This window comes from Capsicum annuum, chromosome 3 (assembly GCF_002878395.1).
Source record: "Capsicum annuum cultivar UCD-10X-F1 chromosome 3, UCD10Xv1.1, whole genome shotgun sequence".
Taxonomy (NCBI): Eukaryota; Viridiplantae; Streptophyta; class Magnoliopsida; order Solanales; family Solanaceae; genus Capsicum; species Capsicum annuum.
Window position 1 is genome coordinate 268902415 of NC_061113.1, and position 21571 is coordinate 268923985.

At 34.6% G+C, this 21571-nt stretch overlaps 2 protein-coding genes and 1 non-coding gene across 3 annotated transcripts; all 3 read left to right on the top strand.

Moving 5' to 3' along the window:
- Positions 1 to 2926: 2926 nt before the first annotated feature.
- On the top strand, positions 2927 to 13503 carry LOC107861693 (transcription initiation factor TFIID subunit 12b). Its single transcript, XM_016707008.2, has 9 exons — positions 2927 to 3889; positions 4364 to 4576; positions 8908 to 9438; positions 9755 to 9829; positions 10113 to 10191; positions 11352 to 11416; positions 11910 to 11945; positions 12024 to 12249; positions 13113 to 13503. The coding sequence occupies exons 1-8, from the start codon at positions 3140 to 3142 to the stop codon at positions 12195 to 12197; spliced, it is 1923 nt and encodes a 640-aa protein (XP_016562494.2). The 5' UTR covers positions 2927 to 3139; the 3' UTR covers positions 12198 to 12249; positions 13113 to 13503.
- Positions 13504 to 14544: 1041 nt separating this feature from the next.
- On the top strand, positions 14545 to 14617 carry TRNAA-UGC. Its single transcript has one exon. It is a non-coding gene; the product is annotated as a tRNA-Ala (tRNA).
- Positions 14618 to 15227: 610 nt separating this feature from the next.
- LOC107861691 (trihelix transcription factor ASIL2) lies at positions 15228 to 17019 on the top strand. Its single transcript, XM_016707007.2, has one exon. It carries the CDS (start codon positions 15694 to 15696, stop codon positions 16855 to 16857), a length of 1164 nt encoding a protein of 387 aa, XP_016562493.2. The 5' UTR covers positions 15228 to 15693; the 3' UTR covers positions 16858 to 17019.
- Positions 17020 to 21571: the final 4552 nt, after the last annotated feature.

Below are 21571 nucleotides of genomic sequence, written 5' to 3' on the forward strand. Positions count from 1 at the left end.
AATTTCAATTGTCAATATGTGGGTTTTATTGCATAAGAATATTTACTTCTCGAGACTTTTGCTATTCCATTTAATTAGATATATTATGTAGAAGAAATTAAAAAAAAATGTCAAAAAAAGGAGAAGAAAGATGAATAGGAATGAAGTCATAGGAAAGAGTCACGTCGTCCTTATCTTATTTTTCCTTTATATATATATACTAGAGGAGCATGACCCGTGTCAGCACGGACCCAACATTAAGATATTTATTTGTCTTTTCAATCTTGATATATTTAAATAAAAAATTTTAATAAAAAGATTGCATATGTTTTCTAGGATTCATCCGGAATCTAGCGTGAGTTCAACATATGTTATTTTAATATGTATTTAGATAATTTAAGTTGTTAACTATTATAATTTATAATATTTTTTATATAATTTTTAAATTAATATACATTACTTTTCTTGTTCAATTTTTTGTGGCATTGATAGTCAATTATATTTTAAAAATAATTTAAGTTTTTAATTATTATGATTTATAATACTTTTCTTCTATTCCAATTTTAGTGACACTAATATAATTTTAAGAGTCGACCAAATATTTTCTATCTTTTAAATTTTTTAAGTTGTTAATTATTGTGATTTCTAGTATTTTTCATGTAATTTTTTTGAAATATATAACATATTAAATTGTTTTTAGATATTTTAAGTTGTTAACTATTGTAATTTATAGTATTTTTTATGTAATTTTTGAATAATATATGCTACTCTCTTTGTCCAGAGTTTTGTGTCGACGATAGCCAATTATATTTTTAAAAATAATTTAAATTTTTTTATCATTGTGATTTATAATATTTTTTTTATTTCAACTTATGTGACACAATGTTTAAATGATCATAATAATTAATTAGGGGTGATATATAAAATGTAATTATTATTTATTATTTTTATTTTTATTATGTGTATGTGTTGATTCAAGAAAAAATTGGAAACATTTAAAAATGTATTGAATGTTACAAATGTTAATAATCCATTTGGTGCTTCTTGATTTCTCTATGTGTAGTAATTTTTTTTTTTTAAATATCATGAAATTTTTTATTCATATATATATATATATATATATATTATAGTAAAATTGTGGATTCAATATTATTAATCTTTCAATACATAAGTGACTTATAATAATTAATTACGGGTGATACATTAAAATCAAGATTGAAGCAGCAGAAATCAGTCAATTTTTTTTGTTAATTACTGTTATTTACAGTACTTTTTATTTCATTTTCAAATAATATATGTTGCTTTATATCTTCTTCTGTCCCGTCCCAATTTATGTGACACTAATATAATTTAGATAGTCAATCAAATATTTTATGTTGACATATCATTTTGTTATTCTTATTTTTCTAATACATAAATGACTTATAATAAGGAGTGATATAGTAAAATCATCGTTCGAAAGACAAAAATTTAAGTTAAAACATTAAGAGTTAATTTCGCATTTTATGTCTATTTTAATTTTTATTAAATATTATTTATTTTTTTAATACCCAGATGAATCATAATAATTAATTAAGAGCAATTGATTATGTTATTACTATAAAAATTAATATAATTTTACATATTCAATAGAAATCATCGATAATTCAGCGAAATAGTATATTAATTAAATACGGAATGCTATATTTGCATATGCAAAATATGATATTATTAAATATTATTGGATAGTGCATTATATTTATCTTTCACAATAATAAAATTTTACTATATATTTTTCTTTATTTCTTTTTAACTTGATACATATTGACCCAACACAAATTCTAAGAAAATATTCATTAGAAATTTATTAATTTTGTACTTTAAAAATTTAAAGTTAAGTTTAAATATTAGTATTTCTATATAAGAAAAAAATAATTTTAAAATTTAAATTTATTTATATTAATTAATTAATTTTCTATATAAAAGTCAATTAAAATAATAAAATTGATTTACTTTAAATATTTAGTTGCAATTAATTAAGATAATTTTTTATTTTGTCATGATTTATGGTGCACCGATAAAATTTTGAGAGTTGAATAGAACTTTTATCTATTTTAAAAAAAGTATTTTAACTTGTTAATTATTGTGATTTATAATAATTTTTATGTAATCATCAAATAATATATTTACTCCTTGTGTCCCAATTTATGTGGCTTCGATACAATTTTGTGAATCAACTAAATTTTTTATATATCTTTGAAATATTTTAAGTTGTTAATTATTATGATTTGCAGTACTTTTTTTTATCTCAATTTATGTGGTATTGTTAAAATAATGAGATTCAATAAAATTTCTATGTCTTTTAAATATTTTAAGTTATTAATTATTGTGATTCGTGGTAACAAATTAGTTTTGAACATGATAGTCAATTAAATAAATAATTTTTTTTACTTTCAATATGTAGTTATAATTAATTAATATAAATTAATAGAATATATTAAATATTTAAACCATTATGATGAAATAATAAAATTATTATATATTGGGATATGGTATATAATTAAGTGAGAGTGGAAGAATTTTTTGATAATTGCGAGAGGTGGTCGAAACCACCTCTTTTGTATAATAGAATATATTGATTTTTAGTCTTTTAAAGTTAGAAAATGGCCAAAAATCTACAAAAAGGATAAATAGTTATGAATATCATAAAGAGGTGTCACATCATCTCCTCTATGTTTCTCCTATATATAGAGAGAGATTTTTAGTCTTTTAAAATTAAAAAATGGCCAAAAAAATACAAAAATAAATAAATAGTAATGAAGATAATAGAGACTCTTCTATATTTCTCCTTTATATAGAGAGAGAGATTTTTTTATTTATTTTTATGTCTTTTCATTAATTAATTTGGTTACTTGTGCACAATAGTTAAAGAACTGGTTAAATATTAAACATCTGGTAAAAACTGGCCAGGCCTGAAATTGTTGGTATTTTAATTTTCTTTCCTGAATTGCTACAGCTATACACGTGTGTTTTTTACTGTACCCGTATAAATTAGCTTGTGCGGCTTTCTCCTTCCTCGACGGTGTCCCCAAACTGAAAAATTCCCCAAACTGAAAATTCCAATTCCAAGTTGCTAATGACTCTGTTGATCTGATTCCGATTAAAATTCGAACGACTAACAATGGCTGAAATTCCTCCTTCTTCTTCTCCCCCCAATTCAATTCAACCGTCGAACCCTATTATCGACCCTGCCGGAGCTGCAAATCAAGCAAACGCCGCCGGAGCTTCATCGACGGCGATGACGTCATCTAATCCAGCAATCAACATGACTTCTCCTTCTAACATCTCACAATCGCCTTCAATTGACCCGTTAACCCAATCTCAGCAACAACAGCAAATTCAGATGCAGCCTCAACAAATGCAACAGCAATTGACACAATCGCAACAGCAACAGCAGCAAATGCAGCTTCAGCAACAGCAACAGCAACAACAGAATAGTAATTCGAGTAATATTAATAGCAGTAACAGTAACTTAATGTCCGCGTCTAATTTTCAGATGCAGCAGAGCTTACAGAGATCACCGTCGATGTCGAGGTTGAGTCCAATGCAAATGCAACAGCAGCAGCAACAACAGTTTGGTTTGATGAGGCAACAATCAGGAGGAGGGCTTTATGGTCAAATGAATTTTGGGGCTGGAGGTACTTCGCTCCAGCAACAGCAACAACAACTGCAACAGCAACAATTGCAGCAGCAACAGCAACAGAATCAACAACAACAGCAACAAATGAGTGGTGGCCAGATGAGTAGCGGAAATTTAAATAGGGCAGCTTTAATGGGACAGACGGGCCATCTACCCATGTTATCTGGACAAGCTGCTGCTGCTGCAGCGGCTGTTGCCCAGTTCAATTTGCAATCTCAATTTATGAATTCGGTACTTTCGGCACTTTGGTACACCTTATCATAGATGTATATGCGATTAAAAATATAGAGAATTTTTATTATTGTTGTCACTACTATTATTTGTACATATTTAAATTCCTTTTGGCTTTTATTTGATATGGCGATGACACGAGGTAAGCTAAAATGGAGAAACGCGGTGAAGATTCATAAAGACGGCCAAAACTTGTTTGGAATTAACACGTAGTTGTAGTTGTTGTTGTCATCTCTGCAACACTTATAAGATTAATAACACAAATGGATTCAAATTTTAGTAATTATGTTTTACTAACTCTATCCCCGAGTCATGAAATGCATAGCTTTGTTTGACGGTGTACTGTTTGAGCATTTGGCGGTGTTTTATTAAAAAAGGCAGCTGCTATTTGTCGTTATTATCTTTCTTGATGACGTTAAAGTGTAAATTGCCGTGCTTTACACGTTGCTGAAAGTAGTTTTATTCTGGTTGCAGCCACGCCAGAAGGCAGGTCTAATGCAGGGGAATCAGTTTCATACAGGGAATTCCCATGGCCAGTCCTTGCAGGGTATGCAGGCAATGGGAATAATGGGATCTCTCAACATGAGCTCTCAGCTAAGGGCAAATGGGGCCTTGGCATATGCAAGGATGAATCAAAATCAGTTGAGGCAGCAGTTGTCCCAGCAAAATCCTCTCACCAATGCTCAGGTGCCAATCTTGAAACATGCTAGTAATATATGTTTCATGCTAGAAATTAACTGTTTCATTCATTCTGCTGAATTTTTTACTCGACACGTGGTAAAATGGAGGTGACTCTTTCAGGAAATCTGGTTGCAATTTTTCTAACATCTGAGTTCAAGTTGTATAAACCAAAAAAAAGCTGTCCACATCATTTATTCTTCAAATCAATCACGTCATGAATTTGGTCGCTAGTCATAGCAGCAAACCAAAGAGAATCTTTTGTGTTTTCATTCTATTAGAAATTTCCTTTCACATGAGAGGTTTCGTCGAGACATTTCTGTAAGAGATTGCTCTGGGTATGTTGAAAATTTTATTTTACTTATCTAATGAACTTAACTTTGAAACTAGGATATGACTCTGTTTATGAAATTGATCACTGGATACTTGGATTATGCAAACATAACAATGACGTCAATCAAATAACTCAGCATATAGTAAATAAGTGCTGATCCAGCACTAGGTTCATGTTGAACTTAGCATTAAGCCTTCAATCAAAAAATGCCTCATGCCTCATGTGTATGCTCTTTGCAGACGATGTAGTTTTGATAGATGAGACTCGAGGGGGTGTAAATGACAAATTAGAGATGTGGAGGCAAACTCTTGAGTCTAAAGGGTTCAGGGTGAGCAGAAGCAAGACAGAGTATGTGGAATGTAAGTTTAATGACGTGAGGCGAGAGAATGAGGTAGTGGTGAAGCTGGAAGCACAGGAGGTATGTCAGAGGGACAAGTTCAAGTATCTCGGGTCCGTGATCCAGAGTAACGGTGAGATTGACGAGGATGTCTCGCACCGTATTGGGGCGGGATGGATGAAGTGGAAACTCGCGTCGGGGGTGCTGTGTGATAAGAAGGTGCCGCCCAAGCTTAAAGGCAAATTCTATAGGGTGGTAGTCCGTCCGGCCTTGCTGTATGGAGCGGAGTGTTGGCCAGTTAAGAACTCCCACATCCAAAAAATGAAGGTGGCAGAAATGCGGATGTTGCGCTGGATGTGTGGACTGACTCGAGGGGATAGAGTTCGGAATGAGACTATCCGGGAGAAGGTTGGTGTGACTGCAGTGGAGTGTAAGATGCGGGAAGCACGATTGAGATGGTTCGGACACGTGAAGAGGAGGGGCATGGATGCCCCGGTCCGTAGGTGTGAGAGGCTAGCGTTGGATGGTTTTAGGCGGGGTAGGGGTAGGCCGAAGAAGTACTGGGGTGAGGTGATTAGGCGGGACATGGAACAGTTACAGCTCACCGAGGACATGACCCTAGATAGGAAGGTCTGGAAGACGCGAATTACGGCAGAAGAGTAGGGCCAGATTGGGTCGCTAGTGTAGGGAATTACTTGGTGGGGGTTTTTATTTTTTATTCCTGTTATGATTCCGTATTCAGTGTTCCATGCTTATTACGAACCTGTGTGCTTTCCTCTGCTTTCCTCTGTTTTACATTCCTTATGGGTGCCGTATTTATGTTATGTCATCTGCTTCTGTGCTTTACTATGTGTTTGTGTGATATCTTGTGCCTGAGCCGGGGGTCTTTCGGAAACAGCCTTTCTACTTCATCAGAGGTAGAGGTATGGACTGCGTACATCTTACCCCCCCAGACCCCACCAAGTGGGAATACACTGGGTTTGTTGTTGTTGTTGTTGTTTGAGGAGGATCACAAGTTTTAACACGTGGAGGCTTTATAGAGCCTTTAAGCACATGGTACTGTATCACTATTCACTGTAACTACCCCTTTACAATCTTGCACCTCGAGGTAGAACAAAATTTCCATGCGTGTAAAATCTTATGGTCATATATGATAATTGCCTTGTAAAGTAAAATTTTCCTTGTGAAAAGTTTGAATTTGATTAAAAAACACATAGGTTTGATGCTTCTTACAGTTCCGCAGTACTCTATTTCCAGCATGGTGTTCTTATCTGAATGAACAGTTTCTCATTGAGTATGCAGCTATTACTTGGTTTATGTGTTGTAATAGCTAAGTCCTGAGGTGCCAATTATGAACATTTAACAGTAGATGAAGTATCATTAAACGCAGTTTGTCCCTTGTAGATTCATAACTGGTTTTCTTTCTTCCCGGAATCGAGCTCTGGTTTTCCTTTTCTTTAAAAATATGTCAGTGCTGGTGATTGTGCTTATATTGGTTCTATGATTTTTAAAATCATTTTTATGAAAATGATTATAGAACGATAGGGTCAATAGTTTCTTGACCCTTTTACGAGTTACTATTTCTCAAACTTGGTTAGTGAGGCAGATGAATGGAACCATCGTTCTGAGAATAATTATTTTTCTTTCCTAATAGGTTGAACCTTTTTTAAGGAATGCTAAAGAAAGCATAAGAGGAATGGTCCATTTATAAGCTGAAATATAGTAGATTATTGTTTCCCCTTCAATTCCTCTTTTCCTAACCAATTCATCTCCATGCCGAGTTAGAATTGCTGACCTAAAGTAGGAGATTTACTGTTTTAGAAATTACTTCAAGTTGACGCTACATCATGGAAGTGCAGCAGTCCAAAAGGAGCAAGATATGGTCACACACTTAAAGTCATATGGAAGTTCCGAGGAGGGGCAAGAAGCTTCATGAAGTGGTAGCTGCTGAATGAAAAGGATGGAAGTGTTCTAACACATTACAATTTCATACTTAAGATGAAGAAGTTTAAAAACAACCTTGAAATGAAGAAGTTTAAAAAGAACAGTGGAAATGAAAATAAACTTGAAATTGGAATGTTAGGGGATGCTGCAGTAGAAGCATCATTTCTGTGTCATACATGGAATGATGCATCTCCCACTTGTGGGATTACATTGGGTCTGTTGTTGTTGTACGTGGAATGATGCATTAATAGATGTTGTTGACTACTTCTGCAACTTTCTATACAATACTTTGGGACAATTTGATGTATTTATTTTTTATAACTTCAAAGTCCAATCTTTTATTAATTTTGACTTGGTTAGCAACTTTTTTGCTTGTTATATTGTTCAAGATCAACGAGCTTTCTTCTTGTAGTAGACTTCTATATCAAACGAATTTGTTAAATAATCCCATCATTTCAACCCTAATCTAGTTGGATTAAGTTTTGTGTAGGACAATCTTTGAGTTAGTTGCTTCAATTACTTCATTCTTGAGATAATAACTAACGTATTCATCCAGGGAGAAGATTTAACCTGTATGAACTGAACTTGTTGGTTATAGTATGCTCTAAGGCACAGAAGAGAAACTTGGTGTCCGTTTCAGCAATTGGCAGTTCACGGATAAGCGATGCAAACAATCAAATTGCGGTTTTTTGATTCTATACATAAATAAAATCTTCACCTTATGGAAAAAAAGAATATTTGGAGTTTTATATATCTCTTGTATATTGGGGTTTTGCTCCTTCAGATCAATAAAATCTTTACCTTGTTCAAGATTAAAGAACAAACTTTCGGGAAAATATAGATGATATTTTTATCTGGATAAAATGATCTTAGTAAAAGATATTGTTATTGACATTGTAGTAGGTGCACATGAACTCCTTTTACTCGTCTTGTTAATTTTTTTCACCCGATACCAAGAAACCCTCTGCATGCTTTCGCAGTTGAGCTTGTCGCACAGGGCTTAGCTAGTGCGGTTTATCTCTCCTTTGTGGTTTGTGGGGTATTACCCTGGAATAGGTTTACCCTGTGCATCCGCAGGGTAGCGGCGGGTGGTTCCCTTGTCATAAAAAAATATATCCTTGTGTGATTACAAGTTAATTCAATCAGCCAAGATGAATAGGCTGTTTGGCCAAGCTTCTAAAATCAGCTAATTTTGAAAAGTGCTTTCCAAAAAAGCACTTTCGGTGAGAAGTAGTTTATGTTTGGCCAATAAATTTAAAAGAACACTTTTGAACAACAATTAGTGTTTGACCAAGCTTTTTAAAAGTTGCTTTTATGAAGAAACTACCTTTTTAGCTTATGAAAAACAACTTCTGCTACTCCCTAGAAGCACTTATTTTCTCCCAAAAGCTTTTGGCCAAACACCTCACTTTTTTTAAAATAAGCACTTTTTAGGAAAAATAAGCTTTGCCAAATGGGCTAGAAATCTTGTTATAAAGTAATTCAGAGTTGTGGATGTCGTCATATTGCCAGACGTTTGAAGCGAAGCTGATAGTCATTTAAGGCTGTCATAATGTCATGATTATCTTCACTTTTTTAATTTTGCCGTCTCTTTTTGATAGATAACTGTAATCCTCTTGTGGAATTTAATGTATAATCCAATAATCTAGTATCTTCTAGTATCTTCCTTGTTACGTTTCAATAATTTGTTTTTATTGCTCACTTTGGCGTTACAATTTTCTGCAGAAAATATCGGGTCAGAGTCTTCCAAGGACGTCATTTGTTAACTCTCAGTTACCTGGGTTGACTCAGAACGGACAATCCGCAATAATGCAGAACAATTCATCACAGCAGCAGTGGTTGAAGCAAATGCCTGCGATTTCTACTTCTAATTCCCCTTCCTATCGTCTGCAACAGCAGAGGCAGCAAATGCTTCTACAGCAGCAATTAGCTTCATCTCCACAATTGCACCAAAACTCAATGGGTTTGAACCCACAACAATTATCCCAAATTGTACAACAGCAGCAACAGATTGGGCACCCTCAGATGCAGCAACAGCAACAGCAGCAGCAGCAGCAGCAACAACAGCTTTCACAACAGCAGCAGTCTTCTCCAAGGATGGCTGCCCCAGCTGGCCAAAAATCTCTGAGTTTAACTGGTTCACAACCAGATGCTACTGGATCCGGAACAACTACTCCGGGGGGAAGTTCAAGTCAGGGGACTGAAGCTAGCAATCAGCTTCTTGGAAAGAGAAAAATTCAAGATTTGGTCTCACAGGTCTTTCCTCCCCTTCTAAAATCTTGTTCAGTGTTGGGTACTCCAAAAAGAAATATGAATATCTTCTGAAGTTTTGTAGTTCCCAAAATCAACTTCAGAAATTTAGGACAGATTACGTATACTGATGGTGATAACTTCTCTCCCCTCCCTCCCAACCTTGAAAGATTCACTTCGATTCCAATCACAACATATTGAATTTCTCTGTCAACCGACTGAATTTTTATATTTTAGTGAAGAGTCAGCACTGTTATAATTGTAAAGTTTTCCTCCAGCTGATTTTGCTCACTGACAAGCAACCACTGTTGTAATGTTACAGGTAGATTCACAGGGAAAGCTTGATCCTGAAGTTGAAGATCTTCTTCTAGAGATTGCCGATGACTTCATTGATTCGGTTAGGCTTGAAAATGCTTGATTCATTGTTTTTTGTCTTTCTTTTCTGGCTACTTTTCTGGTGAAATCATTGGTATGTTAGCTTGTTAAGCCATATAATTCTTCTTCTTACATTAGTAATTCTTCTTCTTTGTATGCTAGTTCTGAAATTTATTAATCTGTGCGCTTGTACCAGTTTGTTCTTGCTTCTTCTGAAATTATTTGCGTAGATAAATTATTCATGAAAAATGACATACATGGATCTGTTTTACATTGATTACATGATTATTTGTCATTCATTGTAGGTTACTACATTTGCTTGCAATTTGGCGAAGCATCGGAAATCTTCAACTTTGGAGGCCAAGGATGTACTGTTACATCTAGGTTTGTGCCTGCAACTGCAAATAATGGACTTGTTCTTTAGTTTGTATCCATTATTTAGAAAGAGCGCTATGATGACTTGGCACAGTTGTTACGTGAAAAGATATATATGTTTGATTTAGTATACTTCTTTATTTTCTTTCTGTTGATCAGTATGTTCTCTACAGTCTTAGGTAGTGAGATACTCCTCATGTAGGGATGAACCCATCCTTCCTCTGTGGAATGTTTGGTTTCACAAATTTGAACCACATTCTGATTGACATAAAATGCAGCTAATGTTATTATGACTGTAGACAAATAAAATACCTTAGGTTTAAAGCTCTCCCTGTAGCTGCTGTTCTCTCCTTGTTCCTTAGTTTTTGATGATACTAGGAAATCTCATAGATCAATTTCACAAATGCAGCTATATGCTGAACTGGTAATGGCAGTTTTGTCAGTATTTGGTACCAACTCTTATCGTCCGATCTCCTTCATTTTCTTATGCATTTCAAACTTTTCATCTGCTTATGGGCGCATCCAAATGCTATACTTGAAATTCCACCACTTTCTTATTTACGAGTAGCTAGCAAAATTTCAATGACAGAATACAGTTTAAATGTCAAGCTTTTTCTGTTCCTTCGAGAACATCCAATAAAATTGGAACATACCAAACTCCTCCTTATCATTAAGAGTAGGTGCAGTGTAGGCTATACCTGCGTAAGCTTTGAATGTAAGTTCCAGGAACTTAAACAACAAACTTCTGAAAGATACACATTGTAGTCATATATACTGAGAGATCAAGTGGGTTTTTGAAACTTTCCACCCTTTTCATGTTATATCTACAACAACATACCCAATGTGATCCCACAAGTGGGGTACAGGTAATATTTCTTGTCAAGGTGCCATCTCAAATGTTTGGAATATGTAAACATCAATATCAGTAAGGACTAACTACTTTGCCCAATGCCCTATATTATTGCTCATAGAGGGAACTACTTTATGATGTCTATAAATATGCATGCAGTGGCGCACATGCATGTGCAAACACCCTCATCCATTTAGGATATGTTGTTTACAGTTGGTACTTACGGAGATGTATATATAGTCTAAAGATGATTTATATCATATATTAAGAAATAAAGGAAAGTGAGGTATTTTTCTAATCTAAATGTGATTCTGTACAGAGAAGAACTGGCATTTGACTATTCCAGGCTTTTCAAGTGAAGAGAGGAAACACCTTCCAGAAAATGTATGTATTTAGGCCTCTCTTTCTTAGCCTTTTCATGTTGGTATATTCCCTTCTTGTATCTGCTCTAATGTAGAATAATGACGTGACATGAATTATGACTACTAAAAGAGCACCCAAGGGTGTGGCATAGTGGTCAATGAAGTGGGTTGAGAACTATGAGGTTCAGGTTCAAATCCGAACAGAGACAAAAACACTAGGTGATTTCTTTCTGTTTGTCCTAGTCTTGATGTTGCTAGTGGGAGGTGGCAGATATTCTGTGGAATTAATGGAGGTGCGCGCAAGCTTTTGCCTGAACACCACAGTTATAAAAAAAAAAAAAGAATTACGACTAATTGCAATCTGTGAAAGTATCTTTACCTCATCCTTGTTCATTTGTTTAGTTGCTATAAGTCTACATTTGCTGGTAATCTGCTCATTCATCAATGGTTGTAGTTATTTAAATTGGGTGAAACTCAGGCTGTTTCCATGACATAGTGTTTCTATCTCTGTGCAGTCATCAAATGATCTCCACAAAAAGCGTATGGATGTGGTAAGTGCAATCCTATCTGATAATTCAACCTGCCTAGATCTGATGGATAATTTTAGCATCATTGTTAATTTGACTCAGATACGTAACTTGATGGAGACCTCACAAACAGAAACAAGTACAAATAGTAGTTCTAAGGAGACTGTCAGACCAGCGGTGGGTGATGCAAATCACATGATCAGACCTTCAAGTTCGGACAAATTAGTTTCACAGCCTAATGCTTCTCAAATGTTGCATGAGATGACAAGGTTTTGATTTCCCTGGAGGTCTTGGTGTATCTCCCGTGTTAACTGTACAGACCTTGATGGTAAATATTACTACTTTTAAGATGATTTCTTCTGTGATTTGTTTGTTTATGGAGAACCCAGCCTTTTGTGGCTCGGAATTTTCATGCCCCATCACTTTGTTTGTACTTTGTCTAAGTGATCCTTCTATAGACCGGTATCAGTTGCATTGGATAAATGCGCTGTATGTAGTCTGCTGTTCTAAATCATGTCTTAGCTGCTGCAAAATGGTAATAATGTTATTACTTTGGGGTTTCATAAAATCATAGTTTGGTTCTTGGGTACATCCTATCAAAAATGGGTTTACGTGTGACATGCCTCTGATGATAAATGGGTACAATTGAAGTTCTCTGCTCATTTGTTGGTGTAAAGCAAGTTTAAGCCCTGAACTCTACCCCACTTGACTACAGAAGCTTGCTTTCTGTTTTTTGTAAATGTCCAGGAGGCTACCTTCAATCTCTGACATAGTACTGAACAGCACATACTGCTACTGAGATGGTGTTATACCCCTCTATGACAATTAGCACCTTGCATATCCTTTTCTGGACAACTCATCACTTGCATATTGTAAGGCTCTATCTCGAGCCAATTAAGCATGTATTGCTGGCCGAAACTATGTTTTACACTTTTACTTGGGCTTCCTGAAGTAAGTTTGCCACGTCAGTATTTCCAGTTTTAGAGGCATCCGGACGCTGCTCTCACCTTTACTGTGTAACAGCAGATGGGATCTGGTCCATCTGGGAGACTTGCAGCATATATATCTCAGCTCACCACTCTATCTAGCTCCTTACTTTACAAGTCATTTTGTGATGGTCTTCTTTTACTTGTCATGCATTTTCTTACCATGTTTACATTGACGAAGCTAATCATATTCTCTTTGTTGCAGATCAAGAATGGGAGGCATAGGTTATATAGGTGTAGCTTAATGGAAGTTTTTATGAGACTTTGAGACAGCTGAAGAAAATTGCAGAATGAACCACCAATAGTTGAATGGCTTTGAAGGCATGTAATTACGCAGTTTAGTTAACAGTAGCTAATTTGGTTCAACCTGAGAGGATGAACTTGCTCAAATCTGGTTTCTCCGCCATACTCGGATACACCTCTGGATGACATGTTTAGTAGTCCTGTATATTACTTTCTGATAACCACCTCTTCTTTCTATAAACTGAAAGATGAGGTTAAGTCTTTGTTTTATCATAGTCGAAAAACTGTATCAAGCAGATTTTATGATGTTACAATCACAAACGGTTTTTTTTAAGGGTACTTTTTAGATTTCACAACGATAAAGATGTGAAAATTATTATAGAAGGTCCTTTTGACATGTTCATGACAGGAGGTTCATCCTGTAAGTACAGGGATCTAGGTGACGAGACTTGAGCAGTCACCACATTACCGTTTACTGTGCTAATATTCATGTTGAGGTGCTCTACGCAATTCAACAAAGCAATTGTATATATGTTGTCGAAAAAGATATCATGAAATACTGTAAAAAGCATGGCAAAGTAATCATGAAATAATTTATGTCAGTGTCTGCAATATTGTTGGTCAAGGAGAGCCATGGAGTGAATGGTAAAGTTACTGCCATGTGATTTTACAGAAATATAAAGGTAAGGCTCGTCTTACAGAAATATAAAGGTAAGGCTCGTACTATAGACTCTTGTGGTTCGGCCTTTTCTGGACCCCGCACATAATGTTGATCATCATATCAAAAGGCTGTGAGAATTGTTAATGTATCATAAGCTGCCTCCAACATATATAGTTAGCAAAATCTTATCGATATGTTTCTGAGCCGAAATCTATTAGAATTTCACTTGGTATCTTGCTGTTATAAAGAATCCATTATATACCAGCGCCTTCGGCCATATAACAAGTATCACTGGGAGTTAATACACACGTTAGGCAAAAATGCAGACGATAAAAGTGTGTGAGTACGAAAGATGCCTTGGGAAAACCAACCAACTAGTAATGATGAACATGGAATCAATTAACATCTATCTCATAGAGTTATAAACTGGATGTTGTGTAGCGGTGTCGACATTTGTAGAAGCCTCTTAATCAAGGACGGAGCCACCTTATGTCGAGGGGGTTCGGAATCCCATCGGTGAAATTTTTTACTATTTATACATGGTTAAAATTATTTTTTTATGTATATATAGTTGTTGAACCCCCTTTGGCTAATTCGTGTGCTTGTTTTTCGATTTTGAATCCCCTTCTTGATAACTCTGGCTCCACCGTGGATCTTACTAAAAATACATTGATAGAAGCAGTTTGCTAAAATGCTGATCTAATAATTTTGATCGCTCAAAGCTTACAACAATGGGGATGTAGCTCAAATGGTAGAGCGCTCGCTTTGCATGCGAGAGGCACGGGGTTCGATCCCCCGCATCTCCACTCGATAAAAACATTTTCCCACCTTCCAAAAAACATTTAAATCCTTTTCGTGCAAAAGACAATGCTTTTTATGGGAAGAATGTTGCTAAAGAAATATGCATCGTTTAATTATTTTTTTGAAAAAGATGGTTATTATTATTTTTTTAGGTTGGTATGCATTCTTTAAAAAGATTTATATATAATCTAGATAAATATTATGAGAGATGGAGTAGGAACGTGGGGTGGTTAATATTGAATAGAAGCGACTTGAATGGATGTGAAAAATAGGTACGCTAGAGGATTGGGAGCCGATTGTGCAACTTATTTCTTTGCTTTCATGAGGTTGTTATTTTTATAATTTTTAAAAAGATCCGTGTCAAAGCGAAAATTTTCTTAAAATATAGTGAAAAATTAAATATGAAACATATTGGACAAAGCCTTTATAGTTCAAGTTTTTCATTGACATCCTCACTAGTTTAATCAAATTAACACAATATCATTAACAAATGACATGCATCAAATCCCACTTATGAGATTAGATTATACTTATATACTAGTATATATTATCATGGTTAGAAAAATCACAGTGAAAACAATTTATGTTGATTATTAGTTCATTCATAATTATTGTAAATAAATAAGTCTAGTTATAGTTGATACTTAGTAATTATGAAAAAATACGTAATAATTATCCAATCAAGTTAAACAATCAACAAATAGGAGTATAAAATATTAGACTAATAACAAATAGAGAAGCCGTTAAGCCGGCCTAATGGATCTTTACGCCGGTGACGGATTTCCTGAAAAAGTACTCGGTCCACTTTCCCACCTATCACTTTCCGACACGTGTCCTATTCCCCTTCATACCGACGCCGTCACGCCCACCTCTGTTTTTTCCGTCAACCGATAAAATGCCCAAATAATACTAAAAACTTTTACTAATAAAACCAACCAAACAGGCCCTTCCAGTCATTATATTCCGCCGGTCTACCGAAACCCTAATCGCACCTAACCTAAATCTCCCCATTCTTCTTCTTCTCTCTCTAGAACAATCTCTCAGATCGGTGCACCGGAATCTACTTTAACGGTTTCCGTTGATGGATAACGACGAGGAAACTCAGTCGCGTCACTCCGGTGGTTCTGGATCTCCAGAATCGCCGCGATCTAACGGAAGGATAACGGTGACGGTAGCATCAGCTCCTCCTCAGAACACGTTAACTTTGGCTCTACCGATACAGCAATCGAGACCTGGTGGAGGTGTCGGAGGTGGCGGTGGCGGTGGTGGTGGTGGTGGTGGTGGTGGAGGTGGAAGGGAGGATTGTTGGAGTGAAGCTGCTACGGCGGTGCTGATCGAGGCATGGGGAGAAAGGTACATGGAGTTGAGTAGAGGGAATTTGAAGCAGAAGCACTGGAAAGAAGTTGCAGACATTGTTAATAGTCGGGAGGATTATAGAAAAACGGCGAAAACTGATATACAGTGTAAGAATCGAATTGATACAGTGAAGAAGAAGTATAAGCTGGAGAAATCTAAGATCGCGGCGGGTCAAGGACCAAGCAAGTGGCCGTTTTTCGAGAAGCTTGATCAGTTGATAGGTCCAACGGCTAAGATCAATTCTACGTTTGCAGCTGCCGGTGTTGCTGGACCGTCGAATTTGTATGCAGGTAATCAACAAGTACCTATGGGTATTCCTATGGGTGTTAGATCCCTTCCTCAGCTTCGACCACATCAACAGTTGCAGCAGAAGCAGAAGCAGAAGCAATCAGGTCGAAAAAGGCCTCATATGGATTCAGAAACGTCAGAATCGGAGTCGGAACCGGAGCTTTCGCCTGCTTCAACAGACAGTTTCCCTCCAGGAACTTTCCAAACAAAGAGATCTAGGCTGCAGACCGAGTCCATGAATCGATTTGCAAAGAGGCAGGAGATACATACCGGAATTGGAGAAGGTAGTGGAAAAGGTGAGAACAAAAATTGGGGGAATTCAGTAAGGGAGTTGACACGAGCAATTTTGAAATTCGGGGAAGCATATGAACAAACAGAAAGCGCGAAGGTGCAACAAATGGTGGAAATGGAGAAGCAAAGGATGAAATTCGCGAAGGAAATGGAATTACAAAGAATGCAGTTCTTCATGAATACACAATTGGAGCTTTCACAACTGAAGCATAAAAGACCTGGAAACAGCAACCATCATAGCAACCACCACATCAACAACCATGGCGCGGCCACCAGCAACCACAAAAATAACAGTGATAGCAGTATTTAAGGTTTAATAAAGATCCACGACGACTCGATCGGTATCTAACAGAGATTTGTATTTGTAATGTGGTAGTTTTTACTGCTGAATTATGTCTTCATTTGGAAGCCAAAGTTGTAGAATACTATATACTAGTAGATTAATTATCAATTGGAAGTTTATTTAACTGAACTATGCTTAAAGTCCTCTTCCATATTTAACTCAAATTTAGTGAACAGAATAAAATATATCTTTCAACTTCTACAAGGGCCATGTTAATTAAAGACAAACTCTTTACTCCATCTACTGGCCTCTTACAAACAAGAAAGCGCTCCCCACGGTGAGTGTTCAAATTTGAGACTTCTGATTAAGACGGAGGAATGCAGAATCTCATCCATCAAGTATCATCCGAGACTTCTGATTATGATGAATGAATGAAGAATTTAATGCATGCCACCACATCGTTGATGACATGTCATATAATTCATACTGCTAAAAGAAGTAACACTGAGCTGAACTATTTGCTTGATGACATACCATACTATTCATACTGATAAAAGAAGTTGCAATGGTTATGGATTGGACACTCAATCAAGGTTAGTGTAAAGTTGTTCTACTTTTATACAATGTTCTATATAGTAATAAGAGTCTACTGTGCAATTAACATAAATTTGAAGCCTTCTAGAATGTCAATAATTTGATTATATAGCAATATTGAATTCACTGGAGAAATGCATGCTCATAGGCCATAGCAATAACATTGAACTTCTTTTCTTCTGTTAGTATTATTTGTTCTTGCTACTATCCTTTTCTCCTTTATTTTCTCTCCCTCTTCCTTAATGTTGTATTTTCTCTTCTTACTGATTTTGATATGCTTTATTTAGCCAATGATTTATCGAAACAACCACTCAAGGTAGGAATAAAACTATGTATACACAACTCTTCCAAACCTCACTTATATGATTGTTGTTGCTGTTGTAGGAAATCCCAAAATGTATGATTGTTGTTGTAGGGAAATTCCAAAATGTACTTTCTTTGTATTTATCATAGCGTGAATTACGGTTAGCATAGAAGTAGAAAGTTAGGACAATCAAAGTTGTTTGAAGCTATGTATCTAGGATAACACTTGTAGAGACAATTTAAAGTATATTTTCCCGAATTAATAACACTGCTAATAATTGCAAATATCAGTACAAATTTTAAACACTTCATTTAGAACTATCACCAATCAAGTAAAACGCGTGGAAAATTATAGATCAATTAATTGTCAATGAGAATGTCAAACTTACAAACCTGGAGTTAAGTTGCAACAGTAAGCTTTGGTCATAGCTTAAAACTCACATGGAAATTTTTTTTTTTCTAGAAAACGTAAATATCAGTGAAGTGATGACGAATAATCGGGGCGAAGTTTGATAATTCAATAGCTTTGTTTCAAAATTCAACAGTTATGATTCTGAACACATGTGTAATAAACTAAAAATTCTGAGTCGAACTCGAAAAATTGTCATGACTCATGAGTAGCACTTATTCTGAATGGGCCAGAGACGTGAGAAACAAGCTCATATGTCCATCATGTAGGACATATACCTTTACCTGGCGCAGCAAATGTGGATAAAAACAATATTTTTGACTGTTATACAATACACCTATATTATCATTAATCATTTAATGTTTACATCTTGTTTGATTGTTATCTAAGTTATACTTAGCATGTAAAAAGACTTGGATAACTAATTGAAAGTGAAACTAAATCTGATTTAGTTAACAAAGTACAAATAAGAAGTGCGAATCAGTACCGTTAAACTTCTTTATTATCTCAACAATCACACCATCTCATTGTTAAGTCAATAAAATATGATTTATTGTTGCACTAATTAATTAATGGCGATGTTCTTATCTCATGACCTAATTAGCTTATGATCTTTATCTGATACACTATTCTGATTGAATGTCATTTATTGCATTTAAAATATACTACTTATTATTTATAGTAATGTGACAAGCGAACTCAATATTATTTGAAATTCATGAGTTCCTACAACAATTTCACGTATACAAAATATGAACAAAAATTACCGAGCACCATGAGTCTGCATATCAACCCACGGTATCCGCCCTCGACTGCAGTAATACTTATTTTGTGAACATGGTACTACTAAGCTAGTGGCCAGGGAGCAATACTATGTATATAATGGAACTCATATAAAAGGTCTTTAATTAGATAGTTATTATTAATTAAATTAGATTAAGCTTTATATATTAGTTCGTGGGTTAAGGTAATGAAAAGAACATGTTCTTTAATTAATAAAGTCAAAGAAAGAACATTTCGTTTGCCAGTTATGTCAGAGAACCAGATTCAATTTTGATACTACAACTTTAACATATCGTTGCACATGGAAATTTTAATGTATGTTATAAATTAATCTTAATTAAAAATAAAATATCATAATATATGTTATAATGTATGTTTTTTCCTAAAATCCAACTAATATTTGCACCCTTAAGGCCCTAAATGTTCGTGCATAATAATATATGTTTTTTCTTTCCTAATGGATATTCAGTATTAGCAATTTAATTAGAACATAATTAACTTCAGCAACAATTAGTTGATGCAACAACACAACATATTATGCACATTAATATGGATTTCTTTTTACTAAATACAATAACAAATTTAGTGTAATCGTATAAGTGATTTGTGGGTCAGGTGCATGTCAATAAATGAAAATTATCTAATGTTTAATTCTTTTTTCTTTGTATTTTTTGAGATCAATTTGATTATTTTTGAAAAATATTTTATTCAAGATAAAACACTATAAATCATTTTTTTTTGGACTAAAAGTGACTGCAGATAATATTGGACAGAAATATAGGGTGTGTTTGGTATGAAGGAAAATATTTTCCATGAAAAATGTTTTCCTAGAAAATGTTTTCTTGGAAAACAAGTAGATTTCTTACTTGTTTTCCTGTGTTTGGTTGGTGGATGGAAAATATTTTTCGAAAAATAGTTTGTAATGTTTGGTTGGTGAATGAATTTTTTTTTTTCAAAAAATATATTTTAATCTTTAGGTAAAGCGTAAAAATACATTTTAGAAAAATATTTTTTGATATCAAAAAATATTTTTTGGGGTGTGTTCGATATGAAGGAGGAGAAATATTTTCTAAAAAAATAAGTTGTTTCTTACTTATATTTAGGGGTGCATTAGGTTTGTTCGGTTTGATTGTTGAATATTGGTACAGTTTTTTGGTTTTCGGATTGACGAAAATGACAATCACAACCAAACCAAAATTATTTCGATTTGGTTCGATTTTTACAAATTCGATTCGGTTATTTCGTATTTTTATTTCGATTTTGAAGATTAAAGTAGTGAACACTTAAAATTGGTGATTTTTCTAGAAAAATAATCTTTTTTCAAACCTATTTTCATTCTTAAATATAATTAATTCAACACGAATGAAATAACCATAAATATCGATTTTGCTGAGTCATCACCATTGGCGTAACGACAATGGCTGCACGCGACAGCGACTGTCGACGGCAGTGACAGGGTTATCAAAATAGGTAGTAAGGATGGGTAAGAAAATAATTTTAATTTTTTTTAAAATAATTTTTTTTACGGGGTGGGGAGAGATTGGGGGCTAGTACGGGGTGGGGGGTAGGGGTAGGGGTAAGGGAGTATAAGTCAGGTAAAAGAAAATTGGAATATGTTTTTTGAATGTGGGTAGTAGGGGGTGGGGGTCGGGGTGCGGGAGTGAGGGTGATGTAAGAAAAAAATTAAATTAAAAAAAAAAAAATTTTTTTTTTTGAGAGGGGGAGGAGGTAGGTAGAGGAGGTAAGAAAAATGTTTGATTTTTTTAAAAAAAATTATTTTTTTTTGTTTTTGGAAAGGGGAAGGAAGTAGGGTTTTGGGTAGGGGTGAGGTAAAAGAAAATTAAAATATATTTCTTAATAGGGGTGGTAGGGGTGGGGGGGGGGGGGGAGATTGAGGGTTGGAGTAGGGATGAGTAATTTTGAGAGTTGTATGAATATTTCAATTTAAGAGTAAGGTTGAAAGAGAGTTTTGAAAAATGTTTTCTTTACTTTTTGAAGGAAAGTCATTTTCCTTAGTTTTAAGGAAAATAAATTAATTTGAAAAATATTTTCCAAAACCTGTAAGCCAACCAAACAGGAGAAAACTGGAAAACATTTTCCTTTCATACCGAACACACTCATATTCTTTACTCTCCATAATTACAAGTTTTATAAACCCAAACATAACTAATTTAATTATGTTTGACATTAGTTTTCCTTTCTTATTAGAGAGATTGTGTTCCATAGCTCATTTCACTGCCAAAACTTTTTATGAGACAATTAGTATTCCACAAAAAAACGTTCAGTCTAAATGCATCAATTAATTTGTCACCTTATATAATTAGCAGCTTTCTTAATATCCACCCAAATAAATAGCATTTTCCACTTAAAGAGAGGAAAAATAGTGTGATCAGATTTAATTAACAATATATACTCCCTTTTTATATTAGGAATTCAAATGCAATAAAACAAACAAAAAGTATCGCGCGTTATGAGAGCCAAATTCAGGATTTGAAGTTTATGAATTTCATAAGAATTTCAAGTTAAAAAACAAAAAAGTTAATAGCCATGATAAGATGAACACAAAATCTAAAAGAATTGAAACCCAAATTAGGAAGGATAACTTAGCTTTAGTAGCTTTAATTTCTGCCACTAGGTTGCCAACAAATAATT